At 35.5% G+C, this 27,598-nt stretch overlaps 4 protein-coding genes across 11 annotated transcripts; 2 read left to right on the top strand and 2 right to left on the bottom strand.

Annotated features, from left to right (window-relative positions):
* Positions 1-36: 36 nt before the first annotated feature.
* LOC145964490 (ankyrin repeat domain-containing protein 49) lies at positions 37-2,273 on the top strand. The gene is made up of 4 exons (XM_083087315.1): positions 37-269; positions 457-617; positions 717-1,053; positions 1,984-2,273. Exons 1-3 carry the CDS (start codon positions 128-130, stop codon positions 1,050-1,052), a joined length of 639 nt encoding a protein of 212 aa, XP_082943441.1. The 5' UTR covers positions 37-127; the 3' UTR covers position 1,053; positions 1,984-2,273.
* Mv (lysosomal-trafficking regulator mauve) lies at positions 1,557-22,612 on the bottom strand. 8 transcript variants are annotated; one of them, XM_083087253.1, is made up of 38 exons: positions 21,813-22,612; positions 21,415-21,513; positions 21,106-21,265; positions 19,513-19,769; positions 17,737-17,981; positions 15,593-15,678; positions 12,211-14,990; positions 12,066-12,131; positions 11,592-11,746; positions 11,250-11,491; positions 11,007-11,176; positions 10,423-10,935; positions 10,111-10,215; positions 9,710-10,019; positions 9,460-9,614; positions 9,136-9,357; positions 8,867-9,063; positions 8,317-8,763; positions 7,904-8,230; positions 7,707-7,823; positions 7,355-7,555; positions 6,992-7,252; positions 6,531-6,918; positions 6,027-6,460; positions 5,705-5,937; positions 5,279-5,613; positions 4,899-5,122; positions 4,413-4,819; positions 4,272-4,338; positions 4,037-4,187; positions 3,814-3,954; positions 3,524-3,741; positions 3,223-3,406; positions 2,975-3,139; positions 2,730-2,866; positions 2,302-2,540; positions 1,941-2,219; positions 1,557-1,875 (listed from the first exon to the last, which is right to left on the bottom strand). In XM_083087253.1, exons 5-38 carry the CDS (start codon positions 17,809-17,811, stop codon positions 1,674-1,676), a joined length of 10,233 nt encoding a protein of 3,410 aa, XP_082943379.1. In that variant the 5' UTR covers positions 17,812-17,981; positions 19,513-19,769; positions 21,106-21,265; positions 21,415-21,513; positions 21,813-22,612; the 3' UTR covers positions 1,557-1,673. The 8 variants fall into 8 exon arrangements, with proteins under 8 accessions (XP_082943379.1, XP_082943377.1, XP_082943380.1 ...); XM_083087251.1 differs by having other exon boundaries at positions 21,576-22,612; XM_083087254.1 differs by lacking the exon at positions 21,106-21,265.
* On the top strand, positions 21,718-25,235 carry Gabpi (zinc finger DHHC-type palmitoyltransferase GABPI). The gene is made up of 4 exons (XM_083087312.1): positions 21,718-22,103; positions 22,215-22,835; positions 22,909-23,085; positions 23,466-25,235. Exons 2-4 carry the CDS (start codon positions 22,303-22,305, stop codon positions 23,653-23,655), a joined length of 900 nt encoding a protein of 299 aa, XP_082943438.1. The 5' UTR covers positions 21,718-22,103; positions 22,215-22,302; the 3' UTR covers positions 23,656-25,235.
* Positions 23,240-27,580, bottom strand: LOC145964477 (uncharacterized). The gene is made up of 5 exons (XM_083087268.1): positions 27,102-27,580; positions 26,747-26,933; positions 25,838-26,613; positions 25,242-25,440; positions 23,240-24,954 (listed from the first exon to the last, which is right to left on the bottom strand). Exons 1-5 carry the CDS (start codon positions 27,305-27,307, stop codon positions 24,313-24,315), a joined length of 2,010 nt encoding a protein of 669 aa, XP_082943394.1. The 5' UTR covers positions 27,308-27,580; the 3' UTR covers positions 23,240-24,312.
* Between the last annotated feature and the right edge of the window lie 18 nt (positions 27,581-27,598).

Genomic DNA, 27,598 nt, shown 5'->3' on the forward strand with positions numbered 1-27,598 from the left:
GTCTCTTTCCAACTTATTGCACTAGTGCAGCAGTGCAGCTAAAAAGAACAGACCCATTGTCACACATGTGATACGCTTTGCGTGTCGAGGGCTGATCGGTTTTGATTGACAAGTATTAAGACGAAACATGTCATCGGCAGAGGAGGACGAATTGCAAGATTTAGAGGCGATACGAGATAAGATGCTCAGTACACCACGTAGCGAACGTATGCTAGTAAGCGCCTGGGAAGATGACGATGATGGTGTGGAAGCGGAGCGTAACGCAAGAGGTTAGAATTCTAACAAGTAATTCCGTATCAAATCAAGAGATCAATCATAATCAAGAGATCAATCACGGTTGTAAAACTACCGGAAAGAGTAAAAATGTGTTTATATAATCTTTCCGAGTAATTTTTTATTAAAATTGTTTAATTTTATATGATTGTCAGATTTATAGTAATGATGTGTTTCTTCCAGAGCCTGATGCAAAAGCTATATTGAATGCTGCCGAAGAGGGAAATCTAGAAAAAATTAAAAAATTAGTACACAAGAATCGTCTCTTACTGGAATGTACTGATAAGGATGGCTATACTCCGCTTCATAGAGCATGTTACGGCAATAACGTAGAAGTAGTAGAGGTGTGTTACTTGGAGACTGAAAATTATTTCTTTAATGTTTTTAAAAATCATCTAAAAGTTTTATAAAAGTATTATGAACTTGCTATTACTTTTCAACAGTATCTGTTAGAGGCAGGAGCAAAAATAGATGCTAAGACTCAAGATGAATGGCAGCCTTTGCACTCTGCATGCTGTTGGAACAACATAGAATGCGCTGAAGCATTAATCGCAAATGGAGCAAATATAAATGCTAAAAGTAAAGGAGATCAAACGCCTTTACATCTGGTTTCCGCTAGTTCTCACAACTCTCGTGCTCTTCAACTGCTTCTATTACATCCTGATATAAATCCTTACATAGTAAATTCAAGCGGAGATACTGCAGATCAGATTGCAAGAAGGACAACAAAATACTATCCCATGTTTGAAATAATTGAACCTTGTCTGAATGAGATTTGAGGTAAGCAATTACATATTAATTACATATATTGGATGAATAAGACAAGTGTTTAAGAAATTGAAGAAAAACTTTACTTAAAATATATATGTGTGTGTGTGTTAAAAATATGAGCTAGTTATTAAAAAAAAAATGGACAGTTTCTATAAACACTTCTTTGTTATTGTAACATTCCTTTATATATATATAAATTACATTATTGAAAACAGAAAGGGAGACAATCTATATGAGTACCATATACATGTATATATATATGCATATATATATATATATATATATATATATAGGGATAACCATTATATTAAAAAAATTAATAAAATAATACTTCAATACATTATTCATTTTACCATCAATACATGTTATGATCATGACTAAAAGTAAAAAAAATTTGAGTGTAATTAATTATCTGAATATTAATCCTTAAGTAATAACACAGAAATAATTATATATTAAATAATGATAAAAACAATAACAAAAAAGATAATAAAAACATAATAAACGTAATATAGAAAATAACATCGGTTTTATGTTTCCAATCTAATTCTCTTTGTTTATATATAAGTTTTGTTCTGAGTTCATACATTTGTATCAGTTTTAAATTGCTCAGATAATGATTATACAAGTTAAAATGATGTTAAGTTGACGAATTTCGGAGTACCGTTGTTAAGACGCTTAGATCCCTCCCAAATTAAGACAGTGGAGTCTTCTGTAACTGCATATAAATGGTGCTGATCAAGGGACCATACCACAGCGATTATTGCACAACTATCTCTCAAGTTATTCGAAATTTCTCTGACTAACTGTAAATCCCAACTGCTCCATAATCTACATTCAAAAATATTTTTGTTTGATAATTGTTCACAGACAGATTTAATGAAATATATGCATACCTTATTATTCCATTGTCTAAACCAGTTGCAATAACATTGACAGAAACACCTTCTGGCGCGCTGCTATAACAAAGCGCTGTTACACGTCTTTTGGACGAAATGGAGCCTACAGCTCTTGCATTTATAGTGTAAACTCTCAACTCGGATCGATCGGCAGTCACATTGTCCTCTGATCTAGGAATCTCGTAAGTAATTGCTACATCACCAAGTGTTTCACTAATACACAAGAGATGTATAGTATAACCTTGATCGCAGACTATTGACCTTACATATGTTAAGCTGTTTCAAAATAAAGATATATAAAAAAAAGATATAACGAATCGCTAAACATGACACGAGTTTATTTTTGTATCATATGTACCTGTTTAAATCCCAAATAGCAATGACCCCATTAGCATCGCCGGAGCAAGCAATACTAAATGCACGGGACAAAGATATTGTTGTCACTCGACTTCTATGGGCTAAAAGTGTTATTGCAGGTGCTAAACTGAATTCGATTTTGCCCGTAATTCCGATAGTATATGTATGCACTGTAATTCTGCCTGATAAATGTCCGATCCAGAGTTGTCCACAATCTGGAGTAGATCCTAATGCCGTGATCTAAATAATAATTAGACGATTTGCATTTAACATTTTATTTTAGATAAAATAACTTTAATAATTTTACATATATAGTAATCTTATATATAAATCTGATTGCGTGTTTCTTTCTTTTTATTATTTTATTATTTTTTATGATAAGTGTCTTATGTTGTGTTTATTATGAGATGTGTATTATAAGATACTTACTGGATCGAGGCCTGAAGATTTAATTAACGGCTTCGGTGGTTGTTCCTTTTTACATTTTAATCTAGCGATTCCATCTGTTCCATTCCATGATGCTAATGCAGCACCCAAGACAGACATATTGCTTAACATACTACCACCTGCAACAAACAAGAGATTTATAAAGTATATTTATATATGAAGTTTCGCGAATTGCATAAAGAGCGCAATAGTATGCAAAAATTGCGATCAATCAAAAATCAAATAACCTTTTTCTTTAGTATAACCCAGGAGAAGTGTCGTGTAATTAGGCAGACCAAAAACGTCACCGGTTGCAAGAGGAATTAGAGAAGCTAATGGAGTTTTATGTTTTAGTTTCCAACATAATACAGGTTTATTGCCAGGAGCGCCTACATAATTTCCCCATTTTATACCTTCAATTATAATATTTAATGAATTTAATTTTGTGTACAATATTCATAATATCAATTAGTAGTTTAAATAAAAAAAAAATTACCACTGACTCCTTCAATAACCTGCAGTGTCTGATCAGAGAGCGTTACATTACCAAGATTCTGAATCAATGGATGAGGAGTTCTAAATAACTGTGCAGGTGTTTGACCATAAGTTCGTATCATCGTTTCCCAGGCTTGACGTTCTAAAGAATCGGATATTTGTTCCACATCAAATCCATAATAAGTCTATATACAAAAAATGAACAAGTGATAAATATTCAAATGAACAATTGATAATTTTTTATGTTTAAATTTTACATAAATTATACATAAATGTTATGCTGTAATAATATACCAACGTACAGCAGGATGAAAGACATTAATGGCCTCTACCGCCGGTTTTCCCGTCTGTCTGAATCCAAAAACGAGATCAATCCAATATGGTAATACTTCTCGCACGATGTCTGATTCTAGCGCGGCTCTATGTGCTAATATAAATAGACGCACATCACCGCCGCACCATTTTGGTAATTCAACATCTCCAACTTTATTACCATTTTGTCGAATGCCAAAATTGAATCCTAAAATACGAATGTACTATTTTATTTTTCGTTCTTTTTCTCTAAAAATAATTGTGATATATTCTAATTTACCTTCGAAATTTAATAAAAATTCAGGTAAATAAAAGAATTCTGGTATCAATTCCTTCACATCCGTTGTGGAATCGCAACTAGTTAATCTCCATGTAGTAGCTAATGCATGGAATGTTCGATCAGGAATATCAAAATTATTATCTACAAATGGACATAGAATTTTAATAGGAATCAACTTTTTCATTAATATTATTATAAAAAAAGAATAGAGTTTCATAATTACCTTGATAACACAGAAACATGCTAGTGAATGGTGGAAGTCGTACCAAAAAATGTAAAACTGTTCCAGAATTACTATAATGAGATCCGTAATGAAATGGTCCTTGATTTAAGGCAATCAGATTTAATCCTTCTGTTAAGGTTTGCTTCAAATACTGTACATCAAGGTATAGTTATTAATGATTCTATAAGAGAAATATCAGAATAGTGATAACATGTAATAACTTGAAATTGCTTACATTATAATTATTTATATAATGTTGTTCGTTCTTTTTATCTTGCACAGCCATCGGTCGTTTGAAATTTCTGTAAAATACATATAAATATATTTAAGAATTATATTTATATTTATATTATATTTTGATTTATCCCACACTTACCGGTAGATTTTCGGATCGTTCAAGTCGAGCTTGTCACTGACGTAATCCGCCAAAACAAACGGAAATACGGGATACTGCATTAAGTCGTTATACGAACGACCAGCCAGTTTATTCAAACAAATAATGTATTCCCAATTAGTGAGCGCGCCACTTCTCCACAAAGTTAAAGCCTCTCCCAAATCATCACCAGGGATTCGCCTGGGCAAATTGCAAGCGGATAACTCGGTTGCAAATTCATCCCTTTCTTTGAATGAGTTGAACGCCAATAAGTACGTTCTACCGGTAATGAGAAAGATCTCGATTGCTCTCTCCTGCAATTGATATCTTCTTCTGTGCAATTCGCGAATATCTTCGAGACGCCAAGCAGTACCACCGGTTACAGCCAAATCGAAACCACCCAATGCTATCTATAATTAAAAATGATTAATTGATGCTCCGTCGATGAAATATAATTATAATTGCAAAAGACAGGGAAAAATTGCTTACATCCGTGTGTAATGGCATATCGGGATTATCTGGAACGAAATACACGCATGTCTCACCAATAAGAACTTCTCCCGCTAATTCGGCCCTAGGTGTAACAACTTTCACTTGAGACATTTTGCGTATTTTCTCACTTGTATGTAATCGTTCGATCAAAGCCGCAGTATTGGCATCTTCATGAGTACTCGTAAATAAATATGACAATGGCATTTCGATATTAGAAAAATCTATAAAACATAAAATTTAAAGTTAAAACATAAGAGTATCTCCAATATATCAAGCTTTTTTACATGTCTGAATGTCAGCGAGAGGAATAGCGAAAAAATGCATTTGTTAAGAAAAACTGTTCATTTTATGGTGGTATGATGGTGGTTCTTACATACCTAAATTATTTTGATGTTCAGGCAAAAAGAATCTTTTATCAATATTCAAATGACATCTCTGAAGCCTAATTCTAACTCTCGCAGGACCTTCAGTTGGATCCAATTCCCAATTTTTCGGATAGCTATCGGAAAAATACCACGGTGTCCATTCATGTGTTAATCGCTTGGCTATGTCTCTCCACCTGGCCACCGCCTGAGCCTGTAATGCTCGCATGTGTTTCAACTGCTCCATCAACACTTTGCGCTCACGGTTTTGTTCTTCCACAACCGAACGCGTTATATTCATAGCACTTTCGATTAATTGCTTCGCCAATGCATCAAATCTCTTGCCGATTCTAATATAAAATTATGTCATTATATTCTATCATTTTATGCTATATTTTCAACAAAACATACGTTAATTTTATATAATACACACGCATTTACCTTAAAACTGCAGGATAATTGTCGATACAAATATCTCGATCTAGAAACATATCTCGACGTAACAAAGCTAATTCGTCGTTCCACACTTCCGGATTAGCTTGCTCTATCCCTTTCGCGAGATTCCATACACGCAGAGCTTCTCTGAGTTCTGCGCATACTCTAGCATCGACACTAGGCATCTCATCCCGTTTTTGCAATAGATCCCAAAAAAATACGGTAAACTTTTGTTCTATCTAGACATAATATTCTAGATAATATCGAATTTCGCGCACTAATGTATAAAGTACAAATAATAGTTGTTCAAACTAATTAGCGCAGATACCTGTGGATGAACCTCCAAAATGCATGATAGGATTTCGCGAGCTCTTGGTTCTTCCATTAGAGATCTAATAGCATACATTCTTGTATTGATGCTCTGATGTGGTTCCAATAGCCATATCATTATTCTAGCGGTATATTTTCTCAATGCTGGTCTAATAGACCACGTATTGCTCCAATGATTTTTCTTTTCTAGTGGACTGCACAAACCGTGTAAAAGAATGGAAAACAATCTTCTCGTTAATTGCAATTCATTGGCGGACGGTGACGTATCAACTGTTGTTATAAATTCAACCGCGCGTGTTACGATGATACGAAAACGATCGTTCAATTCTCCTTTACCGGGTTCGCGCAGCACCGAGGACGAGCTCGCATGAAAGCTACTGTAGCTGGAGGAATGAGATCCATGATCACTCTGCTCGCCAGACGTCGTAAGAACTGAAAAAGTATTTTTCAAGTGTGAATATCGAGTGCGAATGTTTAAAACTTTTGTGCATGCCATAATTACCTGAAGTGAAATAAGATGCCGAAGCCAAGTAAGAAGCCGTGCTACGTAGACGGAATCCTGAGGGATTCGACAGCTTTGTCACAAGTGCGTCCAACTCTCCATCGAACAATGCGACTTGTGCGTCTCTCACGGCTGTGCGAATCGAACTCGTGCAACATCGTAGTTTTTCCGATATTTCCATGTAATCAAGTATCACATGTAAATCTAATACCGCTTGTATCTGATGACTACCGGGTAATTCTAGAAGCTTAGTCGCGATTGTTACGAACAGCACATGAATGTCTCGATGAAGAGACATCGAGTTACTTTTATGTGCAGTCCCGACCAAACCTTGTACCAATGATTCAATTAAGCCTTGCTCTAAAAGTACTTTCAGTGCATTTATATTCTGAAAAGTAGCAAAAATTAATATGATTATATTTGTCAAATTTGCTATAAAAAAATGTATTCTATTTCCATACCTTTACTATTACATCAGTTATAAACAATATCAATGGCCTAACTATACTTGAATCAGAGTTTGACGTCTTTGCAATTATCGCCATTAACATTGACATTGCCGCCAGAGTCGGACTTCGTGCAGCCAAGTTCTCTAAAGCAATAACTACTGAATCGCTTGCGGGATATAAAGCTATCTGATTTCCTAGATGCATAAAATATTTCTGTTTTATAAACTTGTTAACTTCTTCATCACTAGCACGTTGTAGATACGTTTGTATCACCTAAAAAATGCCATACACACACAAGATATTATGAAATATTTCATTCTTTTGATGTCTTGATACGGAAATTATACAATATAATTGAGCTGAGAAATTATGTACCTTGATCAATGCTGTGCGTACACGGTTATCAGGATCATTGGCTAAAACTAACAAAAGTTCAGCTCTTAAAACATGTTTTAATACCGATCCAACTTGGCAGTCTGGTAATACTCTTACAGCATCTCTCAATAACAATAGCAGCCCTTCGCAAACTAAGCCTTGACAAGCTCTTCTTTCATCTGAATATGTTGATTGTCTTTCCTAAATGATAATGCATATGTTCAAATGAATACTATGTAAAATTACTAATGTAAAAAATGTAAAAAATTATGTTAATACTATGTAAAATTTGTGCTACAATATTTGTGTAAAATTATATTATACAGATTTTTTTATTTTTTTTGCTACTTACATTACTCTGTGGAGTAGATCCATCACTAGCTGCAATTCCGGAATCTTCTCCACCACTAGTATTATCCATTGGTGTATTTTTACGATTTTTCTTTTTAGGACTTCGAGTCTTTTGAATCTACAAAAGAATAAACAATCTAATATAATATTTATGCAGTTTTTGCAATCAAAGAAATTTCATACTATAAAAGTTCATACCTGTTCGTTCGTTAATGCCTTGTTCAATTTATTGTTTTCCATCAAGCTTATTGAATCATTGGAAGAAATAGAACTGTTATCACTTTTTTTCAGATTTGTTTTTGTTTCTCTAAGTTGCGGCAACATAAAATATATATTTTGTCGTGAATGAGTAACATAAGTTTCCGAGGCTTGATGAACGAGAACCAAATAATCAGTGATGGCAACTAAATGAGCAAACTCCGGTGGTGCACCCATTAAAGCGCGCATTAGTTCCACAATGGCGACTCCAGTATTCGAATCCAATACGGCATTTACCTCTTCATTTATTTCGTACATAAAGTGCTCCTAGGAAATCAAGAGATATCACTACACATATGTACATGCATTGATGTATAATAACGTTACATTAAACAGAATATTTGTTGGTTTACCTTACACAAGGTAAGGATTGTATCCACAATTCCAACCCTATTTAATTGAGATGCATTGAATTCACGCTGCGAATGTTGGTCTCGCAATAAGAGTAACAGCGTTTGTAATAGTAAATTTAATGTATCATATTTCGCCCATGCTCTCCATGCAGTAAGCGCGGCCTTGATCAATTCCGGATCCGTGATAACAGCCTCACAATTCTGAGAAACTGGATGGTTACTACCGATGTCTCTGATGATGATCGAACTGTCACACGCTGCATCCAGCATCGCTTTCAAAATGTGTCTACCTGCGTGGCATCGAGACGATTCTAGAACGCGAAGAACTAATAATGTCCCGCCATCCAATCGGTATTGATTTAAGAGTTCTGAATCACTACGAACAAGATGCAGGACTATGGAGAGAGCCAGGGCTTGTTCCTCTTCAGTAGAGTTTAATTCGACCACCTATGCAAGCAGTTATGAATGTTCGGATACTACATCCATTTTATTTACTTTCTATTTCAATTAGTTTTTATACAAAAGAGATTCCTAAAAGAAGAATACGTACCCTCGCAAAAAGATATAAAAATACTGGTACACCACCTACTAAAATCGCTGCAGGTATAAGTCCTCGATATTGTTGGTTTTCTAAACGAGTAGATACAATTGGAGGTATCGATAAAGGCGGTTGCTGTGACACCCTGTGTTCTGGGGCTGAGATGATTCTAAAACCTGGTTGGCCCGGAAAGATATTTCCCACAATAACTACAAAAATATATTACTAAATGTATAATTGATCAATATGATGAGATTAATAAATAAAGTGATATATCATACCAGCAGGATTAGTGATGGCTTGAGGATATAAATGTACGATGTTAGGATTTTGAGCCTCATAATTGAGAAGCAAATTATCTTGCAACTCGCCAAGATGCGAGTTTGTCGCATCCATAACAGCATCCCAGTCAACTTTCGATTCTGACACCACTGTCTCGACAGCATGTTTCAAGTAAGTATCATCGTAAGATTTTCGTCGACTTGAATCAAATTTACTTTCTTCTATGCATAAAAATAAAATATCAGGTTTTATAAAAATAAGAATTTCTGTTTAATAATACAATATCATTTCTTTCTTATAATAATATTATATATTGTACTAACCATATTTTACTTCACAAACGCCATTCAGTGCCCCAGACGTAATAAGGGGTGCAAAATCGGGCTTCACAGTGTTCAAAATGCAATCCGCCAAGTTGGTATAATTTGGTCCAAGACTTGTTAAATACAACGCACGTTCTTTCGTGAATACTGGACATCTATGAATAATGATCAAATTAGACTTATTTTATTAGTGCATATGACTCTGTGTATTATATGTGAATTATTATCTATTTAATGTAAAATAATGTACCTAAAAACCATTAAATTTCCGAAATACCATGCGCCAATACTGCTCGATCCAATTTGACCCAATAAAATACACGTAGTACCCGGTTTTCTCATTAATAAACCATCAAATGGTAATTGAGCATTGACCTCTTTCCAGCCATCTACCCAGAGCGTAACATCAACTACAGCACTCCGCTTATTCAAAACAGTATCTTTAAAGTTTAACGTCAAATGATGCCAATGTCCACAGGAAAGCATATCGTTTATTGAAGTTTCGGAGATCGTTCGGTTCATCTTATCATCCGGACGAGTAAGTCGTAAAATTAATTTATCTAAAAACAATAAAATTAATAAAATAAAAATCAATAAAATTAATAATAATTTCTGCTTGGTAATTCATGAAATTTATAAGCAATATTTTACCTGATTTTAAATCGAGCCACATTTCTAGAACCAACGATTCGAAGCCAATGGACATCAAATGTATTATCGACGTTGGTGTGGGTGGCGACACAGAACCAGCTACGACTAATGATTCCGAGAAAAGATCAAATATCAGATCTAATTTTTCTATGATAATTCGAGATATATTCAAATAAAAAAATAATAAACTTATTGCTATCAATAAATAATAAATATCTCTCCCGCATATTAATAAATAAATAATATTATCACACAATTAGAGATATTATAATAATTTTAAATGTAATCACATATAACATTTTCTCTATTAACCTTGCCGATTCCAATTGTCAGAAAGAATACCCCAATCGGACAGGCTCTCGTTATCTGAATCGAGTAACGGTGAGGTATTATAGATTGTCGCACGACTGCCAATTGACATTCCTCTTTCTACTCTTATCCACATAGAAGCAGAACAACCGTGTAACCATACTGGCCAGGCGAGTTCTGGACCAACAGGTAGACATATCGCATGTACAGACCATGGACTGCAAATTCCCGCCTCAAGATGTTTCTTTTTAAAATTTTTCACGAGATTTTCAGCCTTTTCCAGATTCTTATGTTGCTCCGTCTTTGGCGATGCTTTTATATCGCAATGTACGGGGAACGACAAAATAAAATTAGGTTGAGGTCGTGCCACCAGTACTAAATGATACAATGGCTCCAGTAACGGTAACAACGGTGGTCTTTCCGCTTTAAAGAAAGACAGATATTCGACTAGCTCCGCCGATGAGATTGATTGCGTCGCTAATAATGTAAAAACTTCCAACACCGCGTGTTGTAAATCTGAAAAAAATTCATCATATAATATTCTAATACTTAGTGAATATATATATTTTTCACACGAATGCTGATACCTCGATATCGTGGATCATTGTTAATGAATACATTTTTAAAGCCGTTCAATATTTTCATAATAGTTCCTGAAGCTGCGAGAGCGGCGCAACTTGAGACACTTTCTCGACATGTACCAGCGATTCTTCGCAATCCACCAGTTATTATCGAGCCTTTCTCTAAATCTAAACTTCTATAAGAAAAAGCTTCATAAAATATAAAGTAATAATAGTACATTAACATATAAATCAAAACTCGAATCTTACTGTTGGCTGAAGTGAATTAAAAGATCTATCGCCAAGGAACATAAAGCAGGATGTGCATTAGCATGACCTCTCGGCTCTATCACAAGCCCAAGAGGACTACTCTTTTTGGAGGTGCTGTTATTGGAACTCTTTTCAGGTACTTCGACATCTGCTTCGTATCCATCATCAGCAGTTATATATTCACCGGTGCTGCTATCTTCGGCGCTGTAGTCCGGTGGATTCTCTAACGACAAAGTTGGTAACTGTAAAAAAATATATATATCAATACTTCAAAATATAAAAAATATTTACAATTGATTTATTTTTCACAATTAATATAGGAATTTAAAAATCGAAACGTACTCTAGGACGCGGTTGTTGAGGTATGCTATTCTCTTGCGCCGGTTTTAGCATAGAGACTTTCAATATCGCATCCACTATCACAGCTATTCCACGACCGAGCTTCATCCCGGTACTCATCAATGTTTCTCTTAATTCCATGATTATGTCACAATCATCTGCATCGCAGAACATTCAGTTATACAGTGGATAAAAATAATAAAATAAAATTTCAATATATAATAAATAATTGCACATGTTTAAATAGACAATCACGATTTCACACACACAGAAATGACGTTTACCATCTGTCTACGTTCTCTAAACTATTTTTCTGCGAAACAAATGCGCGAACCATCTTTGGATTATAATCCCACAGCTGCGTAAGCAACCGATATATACATATGTATGCACGCATATAATGGATAAACGTATATTACATATATGTTTATTAATCACATTTGTTAATTACATTTATTATATGAACAATACACTTACAAAACGGAGATATCAGACAACATGTAATCAGGGCCTCGAAAAGCTTATGTGCCGATTTGCCAGTATCTAAAAGAGCACGATACGTTTGTTAATATGATAATTCTTTCAGATAATTATTATCGCTCCAGAATCATTATACAATTACCTTCAATACTGTCCGTGGCGAGGCCTATAGTTAACAGCCTAAACAAACGTAACGATTTCTTGGATACTGAATGCGTAGACAATTCGGTGCGAAATTTTGGACTGCACAACGCTACACCCGCAGTAGCTCTCCATGCTATGCTAGCTCGATATAAGCTAAATTTCTCAAACGACACTTCTGCGTCGTCGCACACTTCAACAACTTGCTCTATAAGAGTATAAAGCTTTTCAAATGAATTTGAAATTACTACAGTATTTATCGTATCAGTCTTGTTCTCTAATTGTTCGCGATGAATATCACTTTCAGGCAGTTGCGGTAAAGTTGTTACATCGTCAAGACTTTTAATTGTCGTCTCATCGATTTTTAATTTTTTTACAGGAGACAAGTCAACTTTCTGATTGTCAGATCGCTTATCGAATGTATTTTTGTTCTCTTCCGCATTTTCTTCTATCTTTGGTTTCTCGAAACATCGTAAATAATTCAATAATTCATTCGTCTCTCTATCGAGAGATTCAAAGAGAGATCTAGTCGCGATCGGCATCTCGATGCTTTCCAAATTGTCGAATTTCTCATCACGCATTTTCCAGATCTCTATAGTTACGGTGACTTCCAAAAGAGCATAAACGCTTCTAGTAAATGCCGAATTTGGCATCAAAGGCAATATCTCGCGTAGTCCGTTAATCTCCATAAATCTCTCGCACATATGTGCGTTCACGATTAAACACGATATAACGGACATGCAGGATTGCAAAAGAAACTTTGCCGTTACGTCATCGTTATTGATTGTGTAACATTTTTTAGCGCGCAAAAAAGCCGGATAGAAAACTCTGAGCAGAAGTTGTTCCCTTACATGAAATCGGGAACCGGATGTAACTTGCAGCAGATGCGCCATGACAATATAACAGAGTTTTGGATCACTAGGACACAATAAATCGACATACACTTCCAGAAAGTCCCACGAATAATTCGCTGGCCTCACACAAGTGCTGCATGCATCTGTCATTGCATAAGCGCCTAGCTCTTTAAAGAAAATACGTTCGAGAAATGCTACAGCTGGCGCGTAGGTCGAGAAATCGCATTTTTTTAGGAAGGTGACAACACTTGAAAGAAGTATCTTGGGCGGGAAACAACAGCACGTACCTGCGGCGGTAGTGATCTTAATCAATCTCACCTGCAGCTCACTCGCAAATAGATGAGACTTCTTCAATAAACTCATAAGCGTCGCGAATAATGAGGAAATGCAGCACATCTGTTTATCAACCGTATTAACGACCGATTGGGAGTACGGTATTCCGAACACATCCGAATGATGATAACTCTGAATGTTATCGATGCAGGATCTGTGCTTGGTCCTGTGACACTGCGTGGCGTGTGAGAGATCGCGACGAATACGCTTCAATCCACTGGTTAGCGCGCCTATCATGTCAATTATTTTCTTGGCACGTACTATTGATTTCGTTGCATCAATGCTGCGTAGATCGATGATCGCGAATATCGTCCTCTCGACGAGCTTACCGTCCTGACTCTCAATAAAAAGCCGGAACAGTTCAAGGAAATCCGATAATTTATCGACATTGCCGCCGCGTTGATGTAACAGACAATAAAGAAAAGTAACAATCCCATAGATGGTGGCGAAAATAAATTCCTGCAATAGCGAACCTTCCTCTGGCTTCAATACGTTTATCGGTTTGCTACAGGCATCTTCCAGCAATCTCAGAGTCATCGGCAGCAAACCATTTTGAATCACCGCCGTCGTAGGTTCATCAGCTCTCAAAGCACGTTCTAGAGCTGTTAACATCAACCTGGCGGCCGCCGCTTTCAGAGTGACGCATTCTGTACTACTCAAATTATTACTATCTATGCCAAATTGTAGCGACCACAGCGTATCTAGAGCAAATTTCAGAACCTGCACGGCTGGTGTTTGCTCAGCGGGTGTGTCATAGTCGCGCAAACCTTGCAACAATTGTATGATAAGCAAACTGATCTCAAAATTACTAATCTTGACATTCAGTACATCCTGGATTCTTTCGTCGATATAATCACGCGGTGTTTTTCTCACAGGACGAGGTGGTAGCTCATACAACTCAGCTTGCCACTTCTGTTCCTCGTCGCTTCTGACTATCGACGTGAAATATTCGAAATCCATCGGATTCAGACGAATCTTCAGAGTGAGGGAACGCGTTGTATTGATGCCATCAGTCAATAACTCAGATTCGCTGCTAGTCGCGTTCTCAGGTGTATTGCGTCGAGATTTTAGAATTAATGGCGATTTTATCTGCTTGTGATTGATGGATTGACGTGATTTTGCAGCGTCGGCGATGGATCGTCTACGAGCAGATCTCCCGCGCAAAGGTGCATCGGTTTCGTGAAAGAAACCCTTAGTGGTTTTACGTTTCGTATGCAAAACGATGTCTATCATATCAACGATATCGTCGTTACAGTGGAACTTGACGTACTGATTGCGTGTTGACGATTCAACGATAGATTTGCCATTAGACTTTTGCGATGCGGTAGACAAGTTAGCTCTCGAATCAGTAGTCCCCTCTTGAAATGCGACTGGATAGAGAGCGACCAACAACGTGACCAGCTCGCGACCGCAAGACAAACCGCGTACATCCAACAGGTGTAGCACCGCCAGATAACGCCAACCCCGATCCTGGACCAGGTACTTTCGTAGACTGACCAACTCGCTGCCATCGTTCCTCTTTCCGCATAGCTCGTGCACGTCTGAGAGTAATTCGCAGGCCACGAGAGTCGACACGCCGCCGCCACCAACCGAACTAAAATTAACACAAGACAGATAATAAAAATTTGATATACATTTCTTTTTATAATCTTACTTAACAGTGAAAGTATGCGAATTATCTGATATGCGTTATCAATGAGATACGATGATTAGAGTTCACGTATATTTATTATTTCGAGTAACTCACGTGTTATTTGTATCCATTACTCCACTTGTAATAATTTTTTTATATTATATACGTGTATATATTGTAATCAATTATTAAATATTTAATCAGATATTTGAAGTATTTGAATAAATTTTTAATTAAGATAAGAGAAGAATAGAATAAACGACTAAGTAAAACGTCAACGAAACTAGTAGCTATAAAAAAATGTTCCACCTCAACCGCAAAGGTGTAATCGAATATTCATATTGCGGTTGAGGTGAAGACGATAAGCCATAAAAATACATGTAATAATTGGATATGCTTTCAGAAAAGTATTGCGTGATAAACATTACGAGATTTTATATATAATAATTTGTATATTATCTATATAATATACTCGTAAAGTATATATATATATATACTTGTGTGTGTGTGTGTGTGTATAATTAGTAGATTAATGGAAAATTATGTGAGAGAGATATACTCACCAGAAAGATAAAACATCTTTTATGTCTTTGCCTTCCTTAATCTGCGCGAGAAATTCCGCCAGAAATATATCGAGCCAAGATGATTTCTAAAACAACACATTAAGATTAACGTAATCATTATTAACATTTCAAAAACTACATGTATTAAAAAGAGATATCATTCATTAAAAAGAAAAACATGCATATGTAACTCGTAGAAGCATAACACGTTATATGTCTAACATTCTTAAAAAAAAAAACGCAATTAGTATTGGACTTTAATTACCCATAAATACGAATTCGTTAACATTTATAACCGCTTATAAGAAAAAACAAGCTATGTGATTGAAATATTATATCATGAAGAGGAAGCCTATGGATACGCAATTCGCTCGAGATAAAAAGGAACAGAGATATTTTGCTCTTTACTTGCCAAAGTTGATGAAGATAATTTGCTTGAATGCGATACACTAATCAATTGATAGACATAAAATGAAAAACATAATGATTAAGTATTGTAAAATGACATACTTGTAACGCACTTGCTGCTTACGATATTTGCTGATGCAATTTATTATAATAAGAGGCATTATATATATAATGTCTCTTATTATAATAAATTGCATTATACACTCAGTTCCAAAAAAAGCGGTACACTTGAAATTTGGAAAAAAAATCACCAAATTTCAAATGACGATAACTTTGTAAATAATAAAGATAGAAAAGTCTATAAAAAATGAAAATAAAGCTTGAAATCTCTACTTTAAAACTAGTTCCTCCGAAATATTGCGAGATAACATTTTTAAAAATGACGGATGACGAAACGAGAACATGCAAAATTGAAAAATAATTGTTTGAGTTTGCCATGACACGTGGCGAGAATATCGCAGGTCAATGGGGTCAAAAGCATATGATAGTACAGAGATTCCTTTTTAAAATACTTTTTTGTTCATCTCGGTACGATAATTTTTCACCGAGTTATACGCATTTGAAGAAAAAAGCGGCTTTTTACTCCAAATGCGTATAACTCGGCGAAAAATCATCGTATCGAGATGAACAAAAAAGCATTTTAAAGAGGAATCTCTGTACTATCATATGCTTTTGACCCCATTCACCTGCGACATTCTCGCCACGTGTCATGGCAAACTCAAACAATTATTTTTCAATTTTGCATGTTCTTGTTTCGTCATCCGTCATTTTTAAAAATGTTATCTCGCAACATTTCGGAGAACCTAGTTTTAAAGTAGAGATTTCAAGCTTTATTTTCATTTTTTATAGACCTTTTTATCTTTATTATTTACAAAGTTATCGTCATTTGAAATTTGGTGATTTTTTTTCCAAATTTCAAGTGTACCGCTTTTTTTGGAACTGAGTATATATATAATATTTCTTATTATAATAAATTGCATTAGCAAATATCGTAACCAGCAAGTGCGTTACAAGTATGTCATTTTACAATACTTATTATTTATTAGTTATATATATAAAACTGAAAAGCACTTCGAATTTTCCTGAATATTTGTCATAGACGTAAATAGGAATTATCTAAAAGTTCCTTTATTACGTGTGATAATCTATTACTATCGCGTATAATGCCGTGCACTTGAGCATCGATTCGCAATGAAAATAATCATGCAACTAAAACATACACGCTTTTTTTAAATTGTTAAAAATTAAGAGCAAGACATTTATAGTTAATTTCATTAGATAAAGTATGAAAAATTTACAAGATTAATTTCATTTAAGTGAAACAATATGTTATTAACTATGACAACAATAAGCGTATATATTATAGTGCATATATTGATATATCTTAACTTCCCCCTGTGCATTATTGACAGGCAGATAACTTGTAAGGCATCCGTTCCTTCCGTAAACTATAATGCAGCGGTCTATGGAAATAATCCAATTATAATGGAAAGCAAAGCTTCAAACTACTGTTAATGTTGAACTTAAATAGCAATTTATTACCGCGCTACATAATTATATCGCAAAAAATGTAAAAAATGCATATAAAAAAATTTACGTCAAAATAGATTTATTATAAATAAACAATTGAATCTTGTATTAAATTGACAGAATTTTTTTTATAAAAATATAAAGAAGAAATAAACTACAGTGAAGAAGAATAGAAAAAACATTAATCTCAAAAATCACATAAATACCTCGTAACTTTGGGGTTCAGCGTGGATGAAGTGGTCCCACAAAATCTGTAATTTATTGACCGACACCGTAGACATCCCTGGAGCCCGTTGTTCGTCACGCTCCTTCTCGTCCTCCTCTTCTGGGTCTTCGGTCTTCAACCGCACATCTTCCTCATAAATCGTCACTTCATCGAAACTCAACCACGCACACAAGGTATCATCATAATGCTCCTGATGTGCATCCTGCGACCAAGTAATTTGATCATCTGAAACACCAAGATTTCTTAGTAAAGCGATCATGTTTAGTAAATCGACACGTGTTGATATGCATGGTTGCTATACGTCATTTCGTACGTTATTCGAAAATAAGGAACGATCCGAACTCTGACAATTAATTTTTTTTTAAACAAATAGCAGATTTTTGAATACATGGTATACAAATAAAAAACAATACATCGAACATTTCATAGAAATTCGAAGACGAATGATCGTGTGTCATCGTCCTCACAGTCAGAGAAAAAATGTAAAACTGATATCTTAGTCAATTCCATGTAATGATCATATCTATCTTTTAATAGATAGAGAATATTTGACGCATTTAAGCACGTTGCAGATTCTAATTCTGAATATCGAACGACTATGGCTTACATAACATTCCCACGATTCCCTGCGATCATTAATTTGTAACTTTTCGAGAGCTTCGTCGAATCTTCAAGAAACAACAAAAGCAGTAGCTTCGGTTTCATATATACTCCTCAATAACATCACTATTGTCACTATTACCATTGCTAGATGAACGAAATTCACTATCACTATCGCTATCACCATCCGTTTCACAGCGACGCGAGCCATATGAGAAGTCGTCACTATAAGTACGACCCAGACACGACCTGATCTACCACTACCAAAGGGTTCTTATCTGCCGATTTGCTCTCATGCCGACGATGTTTCGTTATCGCTTCTCGGAACATGTGTGACAATCTCCTCGTAAATTCGATGAAGTGACGAGAAAAGACGAAACCACTCCTCTCTGATAAATATTTTTCTCCTCGATTCAGATCTGTGTTAAACAGCTCAAATATCGTATATCTGTATTACGTTACGATCAACTATCGTATATCTTTACTTCAATTGATAGGATTCGACTTGTTCCAATGTTCTTCGAAATAGGAAAAAAATAATTAAAGAAAAAATAATCGAATTTGGGAATTGAAAAATAGATCTTAATAATTAGATATAAAAAATGATCTCGTTAGATGTAAAAAATGATGTAAAGAATGCACTGTTATATATGATAATATTGAAAAGTAATAATCGTGATCTTATTTCAATATATTCTAACGTCATATAATATAGTTCAATAATAGAAACCCGACCCAACTTTTTCGGGCAATTTATCGTTGTAAAGATATCTTAGAGTACACAAATAAATATACAAAGAAAAAAGATAAAGTGACCCTGAATAAACGATTCACAATCTTTTCTCGACTTACAAATTTATTTACTATACGTAGGTTGTGTAAGAATCAAATCTTTTAATGATCCTTTGACGAAAAAGTTAGATTTGTAATTTAGAAAAAAACACCGCAAGAGATTATTATTCTCTTTCATAATTTTCTTATTTATTAACTTTTCTAAAGAATTTAATTTCCGAAAAACCTCCCTAACTTTTAAAATCTTTTAACTGCTAAAAACTATTGCAGCAAAAGAATCTCTTTTTACACAATTTAAATAATTTATTCAGGAACACTTTACGAAACTTATATGGCTATGTTACAGATGCAATAATGAAATTACTTGATCAAACTCAGCATTAAATTACTCGTCAGTGCGTGCAAACTTAACACGGTCTATCCACGCGCGTCGACGGACAAGTGCACTTTTCCTGCTTCTTATACAATTTCGGCTCGAATCTCCTCAGCTCGGTGTAGCGTTACGTACTAACTATCCACAACGAAGAAGGGGAAATCCACAGTCGAGCCTCCGGCGTCTCCAATCGGTTTTCCTCCACGACAAAAAAGTTGTGAACTGTACAGCGCGTTGATCGCTCCCTCCTATCGAGAAAGGAGAATACTACGTAAATGTGATAAATATGTGATACAAGCGATAACAGGAATTAATCTCGGAAAAACAGTAGTAATACACTTAATCATTCGCGATGCAACGTTCGCTAGTCGCGATATACTTCGATAATTGCTGAACAATGACTATCATATATTTGAAAGTTTTAAATAGAAAATGAAGAAAGATATATTTATCATTCACCATCAATGATTTACTAAACATAGTAGATAAAATTGAAAATAATTAATTATTAATCTCTTTTTCCACAATTATTCAGATTCAAAGTCGTCAATGATTGGTATTAATCTTGATGAATTAAAAATTCCTCTCTTCTAATCTTATTGATCTATGAAATAGGATCAGTAGTTGAATTGATTATTAATATACTCTCTTTTTCTCTCTTCCAATATATTATTCAGAATATAATAAATTTATATGAATACGTTCTTATGGAACTTCATTATTGCTATTTTTCAACAGCTACAGATAATATTAGCGTCTTTAAGATACAATGCAGGCGAGGACGCAATCTTTTCTTCTTATAATTCCCGTAAGTGCGGCAAATAATATGATAATCGCGAACATGTGCGAATAAACGAGAACAGTTCAGTGGACAACAACCGCGCGATATGATTGCCGATCAATCTTTAACTCGCGCAGTTGGTTGATTATTATGGTGAGACTGATTATCTTAATGGAACTCTACAGTTGTGCTTTAATTAGTCCCTCATCTCTCGACAGTATGATAATAATTAAAGATGCAAGCATTTTTCAATGTCCGTCTAAGTGAAATAAAATTATCACGACCTAGTGATAAGACATTTTTCTGGAAAAAGGAAGATTATTGTCGCCTCTCGATGATTTATGAGAATCTGGAGATAGTAAGACATATATTATCATATAGTTGTTTGGTACAATTAAGCGAGATATCATTTTAGTGCGCTCGATCTTCCGAATCTGTCCTTCGACGCGGAAAAATAAATCTTACGTTTCGATCGTCGCATTTGCATTGTCACGAACATAAAGATTCAATCAAAACATTGTCACATAGAATCGAATTCAAATGTAAGATCATACACAAGTTATAATTCTAATAGTTTAATCGTGTTGACGAGCCTCACTTTTCTCGCATTCTATAATTATTTTATCGTTTACGCGAATTTTTCGTGATCGAGAGCGCGACGCCGATAAACAAGACAGCCGACGTTGATAACGGCTGACCTTCGTAACTCCCGTTACAAAGTTGATAATTAAGAGAACATTTATTATTCGCACTATTATTTTTTTGTGTTTGCCTCCTCGGAGCCGAGCGCATGTTCAACTTACATCATGTTCCGGCCATTCGCGTCTCACTCACGCGAATCCTCATTTCTCAATCTTAACTTTCAAAGATTTTCTCATATTTTTTCATTTTGCTTCATATTCCTCTACATTGCAAAGCTCATGCACCGATTCCATTTTAAATACAAGAATGCGAAAAGCGTAGCTAAAATCAACACATTTTATATTTTCTTTAAGCTAAATTTTTTTTCTTAAATTTTACTTTATACATTTCCAAAGTATATACATAATTGTTATATAGATAATATATGTAGTGTTAATAAATGTGTGCTGACAATGAGAAAAATGAAATACCTCTTTGCGATTTTCGCCGCATACAGATGATGAAGAAATCAAGAAGAGATCAAGAAATAAAATCTATTCGATTCAGTAGTTTCTTTTTCCTGCTGTCTTCTAAAACATGAATATATATATGTTCATCATGTAGAAAAGCAGATGTATACAAAAACACAAACCTGTGTGTGATAATCTTTATTTTTTTCTCCGTATTGTATCTCGCAACTCACTTTATCATTTCTTATTCCCGCGAATATTTCATTTTAAGTGCAGAGAGTGCAGCACCATGCAGTTAAAAAAACAGACTACGTGCAGGCGAGATGGATGATTTTCAGGGCGATAATTGTCAGTGCAATGCGAGAAACTTTCTTGGAAGAGTCACGACTTATCTTTCAGTCACCGACCACGTGACGTACCTCGATCAACGCGATACTTCTCGTGCCGAGTTAGGTCCACCGCAACTGTCAAGCACACCGAACTGTCAACAACACCAACTTCATTGCTGCTCCCAAAAACAGCGCCACCATTCGATCCCGCGAGCCTTGCGCAAGATTCAAAAATACTTCACTTCACACTTTAGGTGCGTTCAAAAATCCTACTCGTGATATTCAATCACAGACGTATATTTCCGAACGCACCTTTAGCGTCGCGTTCTATCTTCCTCAGGATCGCGAATTTAGAAAATTACGCGCTTGTATCCTCTGGAAGTACGTATTATTTTCTCAAAGATGGAATAAAACGATGGGAGTAGCGCTGCTATCTGTTTCTGTTCCGCTATCTTTCTGATCGTGCTTCATGTTATCCGTCTTGCCGGGTAGGAAAGCGAAAACGTCGAGGCGCGGTGCACAAGAACCGATTTTCTCGTACATATGTCAGTGTGAAGGGCCGTCCTGTCGATGACGAAGTATGACCGTCTGGGAGAGGCTGCGTAATCCGTGCGGCTGGCGCGCGGGTGCCAAACAGATCTCCGTGGATGCGATGCTGCCGCTACTAGTGGTGCCGATCCTGGCGGTGATCGCCGCCCAGGCCGTCCTCTGCACGATCGTCGTGTTCCTGGCGACGCCGATCCTCGTTTACTATCTACACCATAATTTCCTCAGGTTCCTGCTGCGCACCAAGTTCTTCCTCATGTGGACGATCACGAGCGTCCTGATGCTGATGCTGGTGTTCGAACTGAGCGTCGTGCCACTGCTGGAGATCCTACCCGAGGAGAATCTCTTGTTCATGGTATGCGTGGTCGGTGGCATATGGTGCGGCTACAGAGCCAAACTGAACGCAGACTACACGGCGCAGGAAGGTGCCATGACTGTGCAGGGCTTGGAGCTAGGTGAGGGCAGTGGCGAGCTCTGCACTACATGCAGAAGAAGAGCACCGCCCAAAGCCCATCACTGCCGCTTGTGCCAGACCTGTATACTTAATAGGGAATATCATTGTAAATGGTATATATCTTTTTTAATTATTGACAGTTATGTATTGGTATGTCAACTGTCTCAACTTTCTGTATTTTTTCAGGTTGGATTGCTGTATAGGTTCCAACAATTTAAAATGGTACTTAGGTTGTTTATTCTTTTCCGCGATTGCTTTCATCTATGGTTCCAACTTGACTATGACCAGCGTTTGTCATCCATTCATACTTGTCGGAACTGTACTTTTACCAGATGACTGCAGCGATGTGTATCATCAACTAGAGTATGTATTACTTTAATAATTTATACTTTAATGTTTAATTTTACTTACTTTAATTTTTAATACACACTAATAATGTTAATATGATTTTTGAAATTATTCCAAATTAGAAGTAAATATTTATATATCAAATGCAAGAAATACAATTGGGTCTGATACCAAGTAGTTTGATGAAGTAAGCTAGAAAGATATTGAGGCTCTATAAAGTTTAATAGTCATGAGATAATAATAATTGTCGAGTTTGCAAGAATCAGTATCATAAATATTGTAATATCTCTTATTTGCTTTCCAATATATAAAAGTTTGACTGATAACTTGTCGCACAACTGTTTACTCATGCAGTCCGAGTTGGTCGATATGTAATAATGTGCATATTGTTTTAGCATCGCTCTTTGCTTCGTCTCTGGTCTCTACAGTCTCCTCGTCGGCCTAGTGCTCTTCTGTTATCTCGTGTACCACCTATGGCTGCTTTCCCTCGGCACAACATCAAATGAACGACGATTAGATGCCGGAAGTCAATACAATCATGGGATGTTAAAGAATGTATCTAGATTATTCTGCTGCAAAACTTAAAGATACTTGTAAAAGTCAGATCACTTGAGTGTATTTTGCATAGTGTATGTATTATCTATACGAAGGATATAATGAAATCAAATTCAACTAATTAAAGAAAGGTAAGGTCACAAAATTTGTCATCAATTTGGCGCCAGTCATACATCGATATTGATACATTCATATAAAATAGAGGATTGGAATATAGCCATTCATATCGGTTTAATCGCACAATTCATCTACTTAATATATTCTAATATTTACATGTTCACAGAATAATTCATAACTACGAAGTACAATATGTACATTCCTATAACATTGTATATATAAGATCATTTATAACATATCATAAAGCACCAATTCTCACGAGACTCATTATCCTTAATGTATGAATGTGCATACCATTTGTATATTTATTGTAACTGTGATAAAGTGGCCATTATATGATTAATATAATGAATTATACTAATCAACCACAATGGATACTGAAAAAAATCCGAAGTAAAAAAAAGGATAAATACAAATGTATAGAATGTAACGATTTACATTTTATTCTGTGTAAAAAATGCTTTATCTTAAGTGTATTTAGGAATAAGACTACTCTTCTATACCTCATTCAGATACGAGGCCAACGATATTGTCGTACAATATTAAATCTATATTATCTTTAAATTCATTCTAGTCTTCTAATATTACACCTCTTTGTCTAGGATCGAAGTCCGGAACTACTTCTTGTACTATTTCCCGCCACGTGTTTTTTATTCGTTCACTTTCTAAGATATCCGGCATTATTTTTGGATATTTTTTCCACATATTGAAGTATCTTACTTTCAATTTTTCTTCATAATGTTCCAAAGCTAAACGTTCAGTCTTTAGTCGCTCAGCTTTATATTCCACAGTTTTTATCTTCCACAGTTTGAAACATTTGTTTTGTAATCTCATGTCAGAGAAATCTTTAGCCACTTGTTCTTTTTGTCGCTCCTCTCTCACCATTTCCTTCCACTTTTGTAACGCATGCCACAATAAATTTCTGTTGTACAGTGATATAACTAACTCAGTTTTAATTTGAGTTTGACGTTCTGTTTCTATTTTCCATCTCACGAATGCTTTTTGCAATAAGTACCGTTTGTAGTGATCCTCAGCTTTTTTTATATTATTATTCATTTCAACGAGCGCGATGAATGGTTCCATTATGTATCGTCGCAACAAATGCTTGCGATAAAATTCTTCCGCCATGGCATTCAATTTTTTACATCTTTCCATTTCACATATTCGTTGTTGCTCCCGTTCCTCACGTATTCTTTTTGCTTCGCGCAAGGCCTGAGGACAAAGTCTTATATTAATTAAATGCGGATATATTTCTAAAATGTGTAAGCGGTATAAGAGTAAAAGTATTTTATAAAGTATACAATATTTTATAAAATATATGAAGTGTTGTATCAGTATATAAAGTAGTTTATTATACAATATAATATTTATTAGAAACGCGCATCCTTCGCGGGGGATATAATTTTGTCCGCAAGGTGAAAACTGTGTGAGAGTTAAGTCTATGTATACGATATACCTAGTACGATATTAATATAGTTTGACCTCTCATATTATCTGACCTCTTGTTGCGATCTTTTCCTCTCTTGCTCCTCCTCTCTCCTAGCGGCTTCTACTTTCCTCCTCTCGTCCTCCAGTTTCTTCTGCCGTGCTTCTTCACGTAATTTTATTCTGTTCCTCCTCGCTTCCGCCCGCGCCTCCATCCTCACTAGAAATCTAGGTGGACTTGGCACCCGTACCGGCGCCGTTAAAGACTTGTCTCTGTTAATTAAAGGGAAACATGTAAAGAAGCGTCAAAGTATGTTTTTGTAACTTGCGTCGATTTAATTTACTGTGATATAAAAGATTACACTCGCGTGAACGCACATCTCTTTAAGACATCTTTGAGATTCTATTTCACAAGTCATTGAAACCAGTTAGTAATCAACGGATTCACTTTAATATTGCTTCCAACAGTAGCTTATAATATTGATATCTTTAGCTCTTAATATAAAGAAATATCGTATATCTTACATAAAATGTATGTGTAAAGTTAATTTAAAAATATGTAAATTAAGAAATAGGAATTTATAATTAATTCTGCAATTATATATGGACAAAAAAATTTATGAATATTCCTTAAATTGTGCTTTAATGAAATTTATAATTACAGGACTACCTGTAGCCTGCTTGTCTCATCAACTGTATCAGAGTTCTCCTAGTCTGCTGACCACAATGCGTCAGGGTCTCCTTGGCTGCGTTTATTGTCTGCTCGCCAGCTTTCGTTATTTCTTCTTGCATCTGTTTTAGTTTCAGGTCCTCGATGACCTTGCTCTGCTCAGCCAATCTCATTCTCTGTTTATGGATGATTTCTTTCTGAGCGTTCAGTCGATTCTGTGCCGGTGATTCGACGACGAATGACCTGGCAGGAGTTTTCTTCCTTATTTCGGTGTCCCTCATATTCGGAAGAAATCCCTTCGACTCCGTTCTCTGGGACTTCGTCAATTCCTTTTGCGTTTCCGTGATGGTATCGATGAGTATCTCAATCTTACGGACGTCGGAATTTTCCACCGCCTGTTCTCGTCGAGTTTTCGCGTTTTCCACATACGTTCTCCATACGTGGATGCATGATTTTAGATTTCTTCGGGACGCGATGTTCTGAATATTGGTCTTGATCTCGCGAAGACGACGTTTATTCCGCGCGTTCTCACGAAGAACCTCGAAGCATGATCCCAGAACACTTAATCGATGCTCCTCTGGTACGTAATTTGCCTTATCCTTGATAGTCACCTTGATGTTACCGAATGATACCCCCTCGACCTCGTTTATCGAACATTGCTTGACGTCTTTCGATTCAACGGAGGAAACTTCCGCGAATGCCTGTTTAATTTTCTTTTGATCGACCGTCACCTTTTGCTCGGTCGTTTTGCTTCTTTTTTTATTAATAACGGCTCGCTATAAAAATTTTTTCACGCCTTTATTCATATATATTTTTAACTTGAATAATTATATATATTTAAAATAAAACTCGATGAATAAATAAAATTACATGATATTCGTCTTTATCAATTTAATTTATCCACTTTACCTCGACTTTATTAGATGTTTTCCAAAAATTTTCATCATTCGAGCTAGCTATATTCTTTCTACTGCATGGTCCGCAAAATTTAGGACGAGACTTTTGCAAATTTTGCTCAAATTTATGTAATTCCCTTTGTATGAAAGCCTGTTCTTTCTTCAATTGCAATTCCTTTATTTCTTCCTCGGTTAATAATCTATAATGAGAACATTCGTTTGATTTATGGAAATAAATTTATTATTGTTTGCATCAATAAATTATGTAATTAATTTCATTTATCTGTGATAATAAACTTGAATAAGCGATAAAATCATAAAAAAATCAGAAAGCGTATTTAAGTTACATATTAAATTGAAAAACATACTTTCGAGCCTCTGCTAGTATGGAAGACTTTGTTTGAAAACTGGTGAAATTTTCGCGAAATATTCGATGCCTTGCATCCATAATTAGATTTGGATCCGGAAAGGCTTTCCTCTCGTCTTCCAACATTCGACGTTTCTCGGACGGTTTAAAAATCGTCACTTTCATCATCTCGTCCATTATCTTATTCGCTTCGTCAAATTGCACCATGTTTGTCAAATGATCATAAAAGTTACATTAATAATTGAAATCATGCATGGTCTACGTCGATCAATTCATATCGTAAACTGTGCTAGCGTCTTGTTTATGGGTGTTGTTTCTGTTGTTAGGTAAGTTTCATTTCCCCAACCCTAAGTCAATGTCCCAACCCCCATTCATGAGTTTAACGATAGCGAAGACAAGGGTAGAAGTGAGAGTTGGGGGAGAATAAAACGCTGCAGCAAATATTAGTCTATATAATGTATTATTTTTTTCGTCGTAATAAATAAAATAATTCAAATT

Source organism: Camponotus vicinus, unplaced genomic scaffold, assembly GCF_025532165.1.
Source record: "Camponotus vicinus isolate PSW18456_S1 unplaced genomic scaffold, iyCamVici1.0 SCAF_13, whole genome shotgun sequence".
Classification (NCBI taxonomy): domain Eukaryota; kingdom Metazoa; phylum Arthropoda; class Insecta; order Hymenoptera; family Formicidae; genus Camponotus; species Camponotus vicinus.

What these genes read in the sequence shown, in the direction of transcription:
- Mv (XM_083087249.1), bottom strand. An exon ending in AAAGATGTTTTATCTTTCTG is followed by an intron (nt 14,991 to 15,592) that starts GTGAGTATATCT and finishes TGTTAATTTTAG; the next exon opens with TTCGGTTGGTGGCGGCGGCG. An exon ending in GATCTACTCCACAGAGTAAT is followed by an intron (nt 7,556 to 7,706) that starts GTAAGTAGCAAA and finishes ATTATCATTTAG; the next exon opens with GAAAGACAATCAACATATTC.
- LOC145964477 (XM_083087268.1), bottom strand. Translation starts at nt 27,307, where the DNA reads ATGGTGCAATTTGACGAAGCGAATAAGATAATGGACGAGATGATGAAA. An exon ending in AAACATCTAATAAAGTCGAG is followed by an intron (nt 26,614 to 26,746) that starts GTAAAGTGGATA and finishes AAATTTTTATAG; the next exon opens with CGAGCCGTTATTAATAAAAA. An exon ending in GGAAAAGATCGCAACAAGAG is followed by an intron (nt 24,955 to 25,241) that starts GTCAGATAATAT and finishes CTTTGTCCTCAG; the next exon opens with GCCTTGCGCGAAGCAAAAAG.
- Gabpi (XM_083087312.1), top strand. Translation starts at nt 22,303, where the DNA reads ATGACCGTCTGGGAGAGGCTGCGTAATCCGTGCGGCTGGCGCGCGGGT. An exon ending in AGGGAATATCATTGTAAATG is followed by an intron (nt 22,836 to 22,908) that starts GTATATATCTTT and finishes GTATTTTTTCAG; the next exon opens with GTTGGATTGCTGTATAGGTT. An exon ending in GATGTGTATCATCAACTAGA is followed by an intron (nt 23,086 to 23,465) that starts GTATGTATTACT and finishes ATATTGTTTTAG; the next exon opens with CATCGCTCTTTGCTTCGTCT.
- LOC145964490 (XM_083087315.1), top strand. Translation starts at nt 128, where the DNA reads ATGTCATCGGCAGAGGAGGACGAATTGCAAGATTTAGAGGCGATACGA. An exon ending in AGCGGAGCGTAACGCAAGAG is followed by an intron (nt 270 to 456) that starts GTTAGAATTCTA and finishes TGTTTCTTCCAG; the next exon opens with AGCCTGATGCAAAAGCTATA. An exon ending in ATAACGTAGAAGTAGTAGAG is followed by an intron (nt 618 to 716) that starts GTGTGTTACTTG and finishes ACTTTTCAACAG; the next exon opens with TATCTGTTAGAGGCAGGAGC.